Source organism: Rhineura floridana, chromosome 1, assembly GCF_030035675.1.
Source record: "Rhineura floridana isolate rRhiFlo1 chromosome 1, rRhiFlo1.hap2, whole genome shotgun sequence".
NCBI classification, from domain to species: domain Eukaryota; kingdom Metazoa; phylum Chordata; class Lepidosauria; order Squamata; family Rhineuridae; genus Rhineura; species Rhineura floridana.
The window spans coordinates 142,302,368-142,315,761 of NC_084480.1; the positions used below are offsets into that span (position 1 = coordinate 142,302,368).

The 13,394-nt window shown below is 42.8% G+C and overlaps 2 protein-coding genes across 5 annotated transcripts in view; one reads left to right on the forward strand and one right to left on the reverse strand.

Annotated features, from left to right (window-relative positions):
- Window positions 1-1,708, reverse strand: part of POLR1E (RNA polymerase I subunit E) — a 29,835-nt gene extending 28,127 nt beyond the window's left edge. For both annotated transcript variants that reach the window (XM_061634580.1, XM_061634575.1), the window contains exon 1: window positions 1,586-1,708. The gene's annotated coding sequence lies outside the window, so the exon portion shown is untranslated. The remainder of the gene's footprint in view (window positions 1-1,585) is intronic.
- A 202-nt stretch (window positions 1,709-1,910) lies between these two features.
- Window positions 1,911-13,330, forward strand: ZBTB5 (zinc finger and BTB domain containing 5). 3 transcript variants are annotated; one of them, XM_061634594.1, is made up of 2 exons: window positions 1,911-2,115; window positions 9,922-13,330. In XM_061634594.1, the coding sequence occupies exon 2, from the start codon at window positions 9,926-9,928 to the stop codon at window positions 11,951-11,953; it is 2,028 nt and encodes a 675-aa protein (XP_061490578.1). In that variant the 5' UTR covers window positions 1,911-2,115; window positions 9,922-9,925; the 3' UTR covers window positions 11,954-13,330. The 3 variants fall into 3 exon arrangements, with proteins under 3 accessions (XP_061490578.1, XP_061490589.1, XP_061490568.1); XM_061634605.1 differs by lacking the exon at window positions 1,911-2,115 and adding an exon at window positions 2,311-2,495; XM_061634584.1 differs by lacking the exon at window positions 1,911-2,115 and adding an exon at window positions 2,507-2,648.
- The last annotated feature ends 64 nt before the right edge of the window (window positions 13,331-13,394 follow it).

Here is a 13,394-nt window from a genome sequence, read left to right on the forward strand (position 1 = left end):
GTACTTTGCACCTAAAAGCCCTGCTCCATAACAACAGATGTAAAGAGATGGCTGTGGTAATGCAGTGCTTAGAGAAATGTAGGTTGTATATGCTTAGAAGCGCTCTCCCACATAATTAATTCACATGCTCCTGGCATAGATTCTAGGGCGGAACTCTTGACAAAATCTTGTTCAAATGAAACCCTGAGGATCGCAGCAGTGCACACAAGGCAGAATCTGTTCACAGAAGAGTAATTGGGGGCTGGCATTGCTGGGCACCTGCCAAGGCCCACACACTTGCAGACTTACTCCAGAGCATCCTGACCCTGCTGCTTCTCTTCCTTGCTTTCACAGCTGCATGGGCTGTCTCTCAGCATGCAAGCAGTGACCATACTGAGGAGATGGAGCAGCATCCTCCCCTTGCCTTGCATCTTCCCTCTGGGCCCAATCCACACAGCTGCCCAGAGGGAAGGTGCAAGACAAACGGAGGATGCTGCTCCATCTCCTCAGTGTGGTCACTGCTTGCATGCTCTTTTCAGCCCACTCTCCTCACCCCAAAGAATATGGAACCGACAGTGCCAGTTCCGTAGACCAACATCCTCTGAATACAACAGGCTACTGCTCTTCTCAAAGCCTCGGTTTCCAGCACACATAACTAATCCCAGTTCAAAAACGAATCCCATAACTGTATGCTCTTCATGCGAGGCCCACAACTTCGATGGGCTGTTTTCTTGCTTCAGTGAAACATCTACTTGACCAACTTGAATTTCTCCTGTTATGAATCGTCTGGTTTAAGCCTTAACTCCTTAACCCAGTGTGCGGCAGCTGTGAAAAAGGCAAATTCCATGCTAGCAATAATTAGGAAAGGTATTGAAAATAAAACAGCCGATATCATAATGCCGTTGTATATATCTATGGTGTGGCCGCATTTGGAATACTGTGTACAGTTCTGGTCACCTCATCTCAAAAAGGATATTATAGAGTTGGAAAAGGTTCAGAAGAGGGCAACCAGAATGATCAAGGGGATGGAGCGACTCCCTTACGAGGAAAGGTTGCAGCATTTGGGGCTTTTTAGTTTAGAGAAAAGGCGGGTCAGAGGAGACATGATAGAAGTGTATAAAATTATGCATGGCATTGAGAAAGTGGATAGAGAAAAGTTCTTCTCCCTCTCTCATAATACTAGAACTCGTGGACATTCAAAGAAGCTGAATGTTGGAAGATTCAGGACAGACAAAAGGAAGTACTTCTTTACTCAGCGCATAGTTAAACTATGGAATTTGCTCCCACAAGATGCAGTAATGGCCAACAGCTTGGACGGCTTTAAAAGAAGATTAGACAAATTCATGGAGGACAGGGCTATCAATGGCTACTAGCCATGATGGCTGTGCTGTGCCACCCTAGTCAGAGGCAGCATGCTTCTGAAAACCAGTTGCCGGAAGCCTCAGGAGGGGAGAGTGTTCTTGCACTCGGGTCCTGCTTGCGGGCTTCCCCCAGGCGCCTGGTTGGCCACTGTGAGAACAGGATGCTGGACTAGATGGGCCACTGGCCTGATCCAGCAGGCTCTTCTTATGTTCTTATGTTCTTAAACCTTTTAAGTTTTGCATACCGTATTAATTTTGAAGTTTGTGAATGCATAAGCAGCCTGAAAGTATAAAGCAAGGCAAACGGGTACCCGCAAGAAAGTAGCTGTTGTTATTTTCCTCTCCGCCATGTATTAAAACCGCACTCTGTTTAGCTTTAGTGTTTATCGAATCAATGAGCCGTTTGTTGGTCGTCTCACCCACCCCTCTTTGCATACTCCCAATAAGGTTTCACAAACAGCCTGTACACGCGACCTCATTGGCCAAAGCTCAATCATGGAGAGCTCGTTTGGGATTGTTAAGTATTAAACGGCTTCTGGGAGCGGTGGGTTGTCTCCTAATAGAGTGGCGTCATTTCCGTCCAGATTCTACTGAGGGAAAGTGCAGCCATTCGGCGAAGGCGGAGACTGTAGAGACGATTAAGCCCGCCCTCTAAGGAACGGAAGGAAGGACAAACGGGCACCACCAGAGCCGAGAACAACGGCTGCCCCTCCCTCCCGGAGATACGGGGGTTCGGGACGGGAGGGGACCATCGTCGCCTGTTTTTCCAGCGCAGGTGAGGCCATAACTATAAGAGCAGAAGAGAATGACTGTTGGGCGCGCGCTGCGCTGTGATTGGGCAATGACATGCGAGTGTCTGTTGGGAGCGCGCGAGGAAGAGGCGTGGCAGGTGGCGGCGGGCGCGCTGTGTTACGATTGGCTGCGGGGCATGCTATGGGGTGGTTGAAGGCAAGGCGATGTGTGCTGCGGTTGGACGGCAGGGGGTGTTTTTTCGCGAACACGAGCACGCGCTCCGCGCAGAGATTGGGTATAAGAGCAAGGGTGATGCGCGCGAGAAGACGTTTCGAGCGAGCGCAGTTCCTCAGGGATCGATTGGTTGATTCCTCTCAATGCGGCCCGGTCTAGCTCGAGAGGGAGGGGGCTCTTTTGGTGCAGGTGCGCATGCTCCATGGTGGTCCGACGGGCGGTGTGATTCTGTGACAGACATTGACTAGGGGCTGTCAACGAAGAGAGAGCGCGAGGTTGCTGCCGCCACGCCTCCTTTCTCTCCTCCTACCTGGGCTCCCGGCGAGGGCGGGGCATGGACTGGTGAGTGGCCTGTGGAGGGGTACTTCCTGCCCTAGACGGGTGGGCTCCCCTGGCTCCTCTCTGGGCCTGCTTTACATGGGCCAAGGGGGTGCACTTGAGAGGCCGGGCAGGGGCCTTCATTGTGTTGCCGGTCTGCCCCTTGAAGGGAGTGGGTTCTGATAAGTAGCAATTTTAACTCATTCTTCCTGTCATCTCCTTGACGGGAGAAACTTCTGGTTTTTGACCTGGGTTGTCAAAATTCCCCCTACACTCCCCCCCCCAACTCATTATTGGGGGCAGCAAAGTCAAATCTGAGAACTGGCTGTAAAATGAGATTGCTATTTTTATATTACTTTCCAATTATAGTCCTGTTATTCTCTGTTGGTGTTGATCCCACTATAGTAGCAGTTCCCAAACTTCTTTTCCCCACTGATCATTTGAAAATTGCTGAGGATCTTGGTGGATCACTTAATGATTTTTTTTCTGCCTGTTATAGTACTTGTAATGCACTATACTGGATACTGCATGATTTTTAATTGTATTTTATTGTCTCTTTAATTTATTATATTGTATTACAATTTGTATTCCACAGAATTGTGTAGAATTAAAATTGTAAGCATTCTTCACAGACACGCTGCAGACCACATTAGTGAAGCTTGTGGACCACTGTTTGGGAACCCCTGCTCTAGAGGAGGAATGGGGGTGAGAGAATAACGTTCTTGATAACTGATGTAAATGTCTTCTGTGGCCTGGCTGTGTTAGTGAGACCCATAATGGTAGGATAATGGTAAGATAAAGAGGTAGAAATGCACTCTTCCTATATGAATCTGTTAAAGCACTGAGGTCTCCTGTGAGGACTCCAGCATTAAATGTGAGTAACATTAACAGGACCTTTTCCAATGTGGCACCTAGAATTTGAAACACCCTCCCAAGGGAGGTCTTCCTGGCCCCATCACCATTCACCTTGTAGTGAGCAGTAGAGAAGTTTTGTTTTGTTTTGTTTGTTTAGGCTTTCTTGGCTTTGCCTCTTTAAATAATGAATAAGATCTGTCCGCTGCTGCTTTTTAAATGATATTATTTGAATGTGTGGATTGTTTCTAGATTAACAATGATATTTTGGATTAATATTTTGGTTTTTAATAATTGTTAGGTGCCTTGAATGGTGTTCTAGAAAGGCAAGATATAAACAGAAACAGCAAATTGTGTGTGTGCATGTTCATGCAAGGTAGTCTCTGAACACCTTTTTTTCTTTGTACACAGACAAAGCAATGCAAAAATCTTGATTCAGGAGCGATTCAGGAGTAGTTGGCAATCCTAATTTCATATCATTCATTCATTTATTTATTTATTAAATTTATTAGTCACCCATCTGGCTGGTTGTCCAGCCACTCTGGGCGACGTACAACATAAAAACATACAAATACATTAAAACATTAAAAATTCAACAATAATAATAAAACCTAACCCACCCCAAAAGCCTGCCTGAAGAGCCAGGTCTTCAAGGCCCGGCAGAAGCTCATCATAGAGGGGGCATGGCGGAGATCGTTTGGGAGGGAATTCCACAAAGTGGGGGCCACAATTGAAAAAGCCCTCTCCCTAGTCCTCAGCTTGACTGCCTTGTAACCTCAACTTTCTCTTGCATTTCTTAAGGGTTTGACAGAGCTATAAATACACAAACATGGCCTTTGTGAGAATAAGCCTTGGGCCCCAATTCTGACACTCACTTGCAACTTGGAGTGTGTTCATTGTTTTGAATGAAGTGTACTTTACTCTTAACTTGCGTTTGTGCTGCTGAGAAAAAAATGCAGTAGCCATCCCAGATTCCATGGAGCAAATAAGCATAGGCTGTGCTGCTTTTGAAAAGAGTACTCTACCCCACTGCTGTTATCCAAGAAGACAGTTGCAGTTACATTCCATTCCAGAACTGTCCATGTATTTCTTTTCAGTGTGGACAGATTTGTAATGAGGCTGCTGGGATTGTCAAGTGTGGACTTATGATGAGATCGCCAGGTACCTGTCCTATTTCCTTTCCTATTTTATTGGAAAGACACAGCAAACATTAGTTGTGGTGGCAAGGGTAGACAATTGCTTTTTTGTCTCTCCAGTAGAATGAAGAAAGTCATTGGTATTTGTTGTCTGTAGCCTTTTAAGGAGAGACCTTATCCCAGATGTTTTGTTTTTGATGTTTTTAGTGTTTTGTCGTTTGTTTGCCACCCTGAGATCCTTCTGGGAGGAAGGACGGGATATAAATTTAAATAATAATAGCTATGTACAATAGAGTGGGTAACTATAAGTCTTTAGTTTTGTCATTATTTTTTTTTTTAACAAATGCAGTGATGAGCTGCCAAGATCTCTTTTCACCTAGGACTGGTATACTATTCCAGAATAACTACTGTTCCATAGCCTCTTTTCTCTGATATGCTTTTTTTAACAACTGAGTGATTATCAGTTGCAACTTACAACATAAAGAGTCACTAGGATAGGAAGTTGCCTTATACTGAACTGGAGCATTTGTCCATCTAGCTCAAGAGTGTCTGCACTGACTGGCAGCAACTCTACAGGATTTCAGACACAGGTCTTTCCCAGCCCTACCTAGATGTGCTGGGGACTGAACCTGGGACCTTCTGTATGTAAAGCATGTGCTCTTACCATTGAGCTACATGCCCTTTCTTTGCAAGAAGAGAATATAATAAACCTTTTGGAGCAGAACTTGGAAGTAGCATGGATAATCTGAGAAACCCATACAAATATGCCACATCCAAGAAAATTCTAAATATTAAAGATGATGTATTCTTCTCATTAAACAGGAATACCAGGAGTGACTTAAAAGACTAGAAAGTATAGAAAACAAACATCCATGGTGCAGCCACATCTTGAGCTTGTCCCTCAAAACAATACGGGCCAGGGAAAAGCATTAGGTTGTATCAGTGTAGGAAAGCACATCCTTAAGTTGGATTCTGGAGGTTGCAAACAAATTGTTTGTAAATTTAGACTGTGCTTTGCTGTTTAACACATTAAAATGTACTTTGTTACGGTGACATATTAAGCTTATACAAGCATAGTGAAATATATTTTACACTGTAAGAACACAGTTGATCTCTGGAACTCACTACCACTGATGATATAACCTGATGCCCTCCAGATGTTTTGGTTTATAATTTCCATTAGCCCCAGCTAGCACAACCAATGAGATGAGAGTTGTCCAAAACATCTAGATGGTACCAGGCTGGGGAAGGCTGAATTATAGCATATGATAATTGCAGATAAAGTAAGAGTAGCTAACAATGCCTTAGACAGTTTTGTAGGCACTCTGGATTATTAATTGAGATGCTTAGAGCACATGTACTTAGTAATGGTGTCATAAAGCATTCCCATTTGAAAGCCAGAGGTGATTAAATAAGCTAACAGATGACCAGAAGCAATATCCGTATCTTTACAAATGGCTTCCATAGGTTTGACAATCTGCATGTTAAATATTAACAGTATTTTAAGGTAGCATATGGATACTTTGTAAGTATATTTTGCTGTGGCATGCAATACAGTAACAGCTATGAGTGAGTTATCCCCTTTCACTATTATGGACATTGGCTGCCTAGTCCTAAAGATAGGTTTACTTTTTTGGCAAAAGGATTCTAAATCATCCATTTTGTGTGAAATCTTGCCATCCTTGCTGCTGGCACACAGTTGCATTATCCAGAGATGGCTTTTGGAGACATCTGTCTGGCCACTATTGGAAACAGGATGGACCCTCGTGTCCAAATCAGCAGGACTCTTTGAAGGAGCCAAGGACCCTTTTTCATTCCAGACTGTGGCCACTCAGTCCCTAGCAGCCAATGGAGGAGCATCCCTCAGTTTTCCATAGTATTCCTTTATTTATTCTTTCCACTTTGAACTGAGGAAATAATTGGTTTATTTAGGTTTTTTTAGCATTTTGATGAAAAGGTGCTGTATAAAACTACTAATTTTAATAAATACATAGTTCTACTTCCAGCTCTGAATATTTACTAAGAGATGTGTGAGAGAAATAGCATTATTATAACATAGATGACACAAGTACTGCTAATCTACCTAGATTAAATAGGGGTTATGGTCTCACTGAAGTATCCTTCTGTGGACTATCTTGCACACCATAGTTAACTATGGTGTTAACGATGTCAAAGCACATTTCTGCGTCATCTTTCTTTTAAAACAAACCCAATAATTAGTGAAGCATCTCTTTCAAGCTTTTGGCAGGATTCTAGGGCTAGTTACTGGACAAGAATCGGAAGCTAAGCCAGGTTTTAGAAGATCAGTGGCCATAATGCAATTTAAAATACAAATGTATAGCTGCATTTAGCTTATTGCTGGAAAATACAACATTAGCATGCATGCTACAAAAGCAACAAACTTCTCAACCCTAGTATTACTCTAAAGTTATATATTATATACACCTGGATTTTATATTTTCAAATAGAGTATCAACCATTATATGATGTCCCTTGTTTCCAGCAGTTCTATGTGCAACCTGAAGCCTGCATAACACTTAACAGAGCCTCATTTGAATATCTACTACTACCTCCTACTTTCCATTTTCAAATCATGGCAAGAACCATACTCCATGGATCTACCACCTCCCAACTCTTTCCCCACCCCTAATGTTGTTTTTATCATCTAGCCTAATGATGAGTTCTGGAGAACTTGAAAGGTTCTGACATTTTGGTTAGTGTAATAAAGCTATTGCCCCAATGTGGATTTTGAAATCCTATCTTATGAGCCAACATAGCTACCTTTACTGTTTCTGTTAAAACACAGTTCAGTAGATTTATTTGTTTGATTAAGTGCATGTGTGTTTATAACTGAATGACAAGCAAGAAAATGCAGTATTAGTTATTCATAAATAAGGCTTGGTAAATATTTTCTGAATAAGAAAAAAATTAAACTTGCAATGGCTGGCATGAAGGAAATTAATCATTTTTCCAAAGATATTTCTGCTGGATAAAAAAAAGACATTAACAAACAGGCAAATTCAAAAAAGGCAATCAAAAGCAAATTCAACTGTTCTGCTTTGACTTTTGGTGGTAATTTTCTGAGCACTAAAATCATTAAGTTACTAAGCTAAGAATTGGTGTATTTTGGACACAAATAGATGGAGGCGAAAGCTTTTTCACAGGTGAAGGCTGCAGGAAACCTCTTTAAAATGTTTGTAACTTCTCAGCTGTGTCCATGAATAATTTATAAAAAACTTAATATAAAGTATTTTCAAACCAGTTTTTTTACAAACTGACTTAAAGAGGCATAAACAAGCAGCATAGAAGCTAAAGAGATTAAAAAGTTAGTATTTTCATAAGAGCCTATTTCTTATGGGAAACAATTGTCATCTTCATTCCCTGATGCCCTCTGTTCTCCTCCCTTATATGGATCTTAGTTCCAAGACAAGTGGCTGTGGCACTTGGACGTAAATGTGCACTGACAAGCACAGGGGGCATCTGACCACAGGAACTGACAAGGTTCTCCCAGTTTTCATTGAGTAGATGTGCTCAAAGGCGGTGGAGAGACAAAGCTGTTGTGTGCTGTGTTTCCAGGCTAGCCAGTTCTACTTGCCACTGGCAATCAAGTGACTGGCAAAATGCAAGGCTGCACTAAATTATTCTCACTGGGGTAAACCCAGAATTTCTTCAAGGTTGATTTAGAAATGATTGTTAACGAGCAGGTATAAATCTAGTCCAAGGGCCAACTTGTAAAGCAAATCCTGATATAAGCCAGGACTATCTTGGGTCAGTGGGTGCTGGATGAGGTAGCCTGTTGTAACAACTCAACCTGCTAGTGATCCTGTGGCTTTGTAATATATGCAGCTATTGGGCGGCACTTTAAACATCCAGGGAATTCAGACTACATACACACAAAGGGAGCGTCCGAGAGCCAATAACACACTGGAGATAGGTTTGTATAGACAAGGCCACAACCTTATTTGTCCATTGGTTACAGTTATAAAGCAGGGTTGCATGGCATAGGGCAAGGATCACGTGATTGGTCAGCACACCTGCTGGATAATTATCCCTCTCCAGCCTGCTGGCTGGGTAAACCATAAGGGAGTTAACGAGCACCAGGGGTCCATCCTGGTGCAGGATGTTCTGGGAAGGTGGGTGATGGCCAACCTTCGAGCCCTGAGCTGGGGCCATGGGCTTTAGGGTGGTTCCTACCCAAGACCCCTTATGGGGTTCCCCCTAGATACTGTTGCCCTTCACTTGCCAACCAAAGTTGTGACAAAGAAAATTACATCAAACTATCGGATCACTGAGGGAGGCAAAACCTCACCACAAGAAGCGTAATTGATGAGGAGAGTAAAATTCCTTCCTAGCCCTGTGACCTAGCAACTGAAAAATACCTATAGCAAGACAACCAAATGTGGGAGAGACGGAAGCAACTGCGCACACAGAGCTGGTCAAGGGCAGTTTTTACAGCCCCAGTGTAGCCCAGAGAGCAAAAGTTTCCTGTCAGGTCCACGCTGAGGCTTCGCCCCCTACCAGTCCATGGGGCTGGGCTGGCGCCTGCGGAGAACAATTGAGAATCGCCACTCGTGACTCCAGGAGGCAGCAAGTCTCTCTTCCCTACACCAGCCTTGTAAGTGTGCCCACTACTAAGAACAGTGAGACTGGATTTTGGGGGACATTTATCTACCTGCTTCCTCAGCTGTCAACGTTCTTCCCCTTCATGGTATCCCTTGTAATTTCTTCCCACCATTTTATTGATTGGATCCGAGTATTGAGTTTTTTGTATAGATAAGTACTTTTCTCCAGCCATTCCAACATTAAATAAGCCGCACACTCCTAAGCTGTTCTCCTGGACTACCATAGTTCTTTCGTGGTGCAATCTAAACTTTGGCTTCCAATTGCATATACAGTAGGGCCCCACTTATACTGCGGGTTAGGGACCAGGCCCCCGCCGTAAAGCGGAAATCACCGTAAAGCTGAACCTATTGACTATAATGGGCCGCGTCGCGCTAAAATGACGCCAAAATGTTGCAAAAGAGCAAAAATCGGCTTTAAAATGGAAAACAAAAGCCACCGCGTTAGCGGAACGCCGGGAAGCGAAGCGCCAGGAAGCCGGGCCCTACTGTAGTACTCCATTGTGCATCTCATGCCTGAAGCCATTGTACTTACATTCCTACAAACTAAGACAAAAAATGATGTGTATGACAATATAGTAGTGATAAAAAGTTTTAAAAACCATCAGTATTTGTAATTTTGGCCCTTTTATGTGTGCTAGAAAAACAGAAGTTTGGTCCTTGTTTTTACACTGTATTTTCTTTTTGTAGGATCATGGATTTTCCAGGGCACTTTGAACAAATTTTTCAGCAGTTGAACTATCAGAGGCTTCATGGTCAGCTGTGCGACTGTGTCATTGTGGTGGGGAACAGGCACTTCAAAGCACACCGTTCAGTCTTGGCAGCATGCAGCACGCACTTCCGAGCTCTTTTCACTGTAGCAGAAGGAGATCAGACTATGAACATGATCCAGTTGGACAGTGAGGTAGTGACAGCTGAAGCCTTTGCTGCTCTCATTGACATGATGTACACTTCCACACTCATGCTTGGAGAGAGCAATGTTATGGATGTGTTGCTAGCAGCTTCTCACCTCCATTTGAACTCTGTGGTAAAAGCCTGCAAACACTACCTTACTACAAGAACACTACCAATGTCTCCACCAAATGATAGAGTTCAAGAGCAGAATGCACGCATGCAGCGGTCTTTTATGCTTCAGCAGCTTGGGTTGAGTATAGTGAGTTCTGCATTAAATTCCACCCAAAACACAGAAGAACAAACAAATTCTATGAGCTCATCAATCAGAAGTAACATAGAGCAACGGAGTGCTTTTCCAATAAGACGTCTCCATAAACGTAAACAGTCTTCTGAAGAAAGGGCGAGACAGCGTATTAGGCCTTCCATAGATGATTCTATCATGTCAGATGTTACTCCAGAGAATGCTCAGACTGTGGTTCATTCACGAGATGAATTTTTTTCTCCAGACTCATTGAAAATTGTAGACAATTCTAAGCCTGATGGTGTAACGGACAACCAGGAAGATAATACTATTATGTTTGACCAGTCTTTTGGTGCCCAAGAAGATGCCCAAGTGCCAAGCCAATCAGACAACAGTGGGGGAAATATTTCTCAAATGTCTATGGCATCACAGGCAACTCAAGCCGAAACTAGCTTTGATCAGGAAACCACTTCTCAAAAAAACAACTTTCAGTGTGAGAATCCTGAGGTTGGTCTAAATGAAAAAGAACACATGAGGGTAGTGGTGAAATCTGAGCCTTTGAGTTCCCCAGAGCCCCAGGATGAAGTGAGTGATGTGACTTCCCAAGCAGAAGGAAGTGAGTCTGTTGAGGTAGAAGGAGGAGGAGCCAGTGCTGAAAAGATAGAATTGAGCCCCGAAAGTAGCGACCGTAGCTTTTCTGACCCACAGTCTAGTACTGACAGAGTGGGAGATATCCATATCATGGAAGTAGGAAGTAACCTGGAACACAAGTCTACCTTCAGTATTTCAAATTTTTTGAATAAGAGTAGAGCCAGCAGTTTTGGTGCTGGCCATAGTAACGAGGACAACATTCCAAATACAACCAGTGACTGCAGAATGGATGGTGATGCCTCTTATTTAATTAGCCCAGAATCTGGGCCTGCGAATGGTCATTCCTCTGCTACTGTGTCTCATGTAGAGAATCCATTCAACGAGAGCACTGACTCTCATTTTGTCAGGCCTATGCAAGATGTAATGGGTCTTCCTTGCGTACAGACTTCCGGCTACCGGGCGGCAGAACAGTTTGGTATGGACTTCCCAAGATCTGGCTTGGGATTGCATTCTTTATCAAGGGCAGTCATGAGCTCGAGAGGCGGTGCCAACAGCTTTCCTGGGTATCGTCGCATAGCTCCCAAAATGCCTGTTGTGACCTCTGTTCGGAGTTCTCAGATTCCGGACAATGCCCCTAATTCTCAGCTGCTGATGAATGGGGCTACTTCCTCTTTTGAAAATGGGCATTCTTCCCAACCTGGCCCACCACAGCTGACCAGAGCATCTGCTGATGTTCTTTCAAAATGTAAGAAAGCCTTATCTGAACACAATGTCTTGGTAGTAGAAGGTGCTCGTAAGTATGCCTGCAAAATCTGCTGCAAGACTTTTCTGACTTTAACAGACTGCAAGAAGCACATCCGTGTGCATACGGGGGAGAAGCCGTATGCCTGCTTAAAATGTGGCAAGAGGTTTAGTCAGTCAAGCCATTTGTATAAACATTCCAAAACGACTTGCCTACGCTGGCAAAGCAGCAATCTACCCAGCACTTTGCTCTAACTCTTTCCCTCCGTTCCCATGACGCCAATACAGGTTTTAATAATGCATGGAACACAAGAGGCGGACACTTGCAGTGTGATTGTGCCCCACACACAAAAAAAGGCTTAATTCTTTTTAATACTTGTACCAAACCTACCTCACAGGGGTGTTGTGAGGACTAAACAACTTTTTAAAGCGCTTTGAAATTCTCCAGCTCTGTCACTAGTAGTTCTAAGGCTGCAGTCTTAAGCACATTTGGGAGTAAGCCCTATTGAATTCTGTGGGATTTACTCCCAAGTAAACATGCTTAGGATTGGTCTGCACATGTTCTATATTGATTCAATCCTTAGTATCATTAGTTCTTTGACTAGGTGAAGGGTTGAAAGAAGAAATGTGTAGCTAGCTCATAACTAGCACATTTCAATAATAAGAAGCTGAAGTGCAAACTTTTTAATGATTTTTTTTAAAAAAATGATGTGAAAGCATTTATCTGTAAAATAGGTTGCTACATGGAGTGTGTGAACAACATTACTAAAGAGCTCTTTATTGTAAGATTGCTTATCTTGAAGAGAAATTACCTTTGCACCTCAAAGTGCTTTTGGAGTGTGTTATAGAGTAACATAGTTTTAGGGGGTCTGAATGTATTTTTGGTTGTTTTGCAGTAACATACACTGTGTAATGAAGGTGCTTACCTTGAGTCCAATGCAAGTAACTTTTAGACTGTCTGATATATGTATGAGTGTATATACTTTTGAATACAGCAAAATCTAGATGTTTCATAGTTTTCTTTTTGTAAAATCTTGTACTGAAAAGTGAAGTGTGTTTGTGTTATGCTTGGTAGTGTTTCTAATCAATTTGTATTTCATGTGTTAAACTCAACATTAAGTCTTAAATGATCTGTCTACTGTAGTTATTTCAAAGGGAATTCTTGTTAAGTCTTTTCACAGTTGAAGATTGCCTTTTCAAGCACTGCTGTTCAGTCTCATCTGAATTTATGGTGCTGACTATTTTGAGATTTTTTCCCTTTAATATGCATTTTTATATGTATTAAAATGTAAGAATCAATTCTTATGGGGGAGTATAGACACAATTTTATGAAAGCATGTTTCCTCCCTGCATTGGGAATACCTGTTCAGCAAATGTGTGTAATCTTAAGTTACAGGGTTGTATTCAGTGTAGCATTAAGGTGATTGTTTGGGCTTTCTGTTTGCTCAATGGAACCATCTCTTCCCCCGTGTGCTGTTCTGGGGATTCTCCCGACCTTCTGGAGCAGATTTGGGAATGGGAGGAGAAGTCCCAGTCCGCTAAGAGGAATCCGCACTATGATTTAATGAATATATTCCACAGTGATTTTTTTAAACTTCTTCTATACCTCTGTACTTAATGTTGTTTGTCTTTTAAAAAATTAAGATGCAGATGCTCTGAAGTTCTTATTCTTGTTTTAGTTCTGTGCCTGATCAAG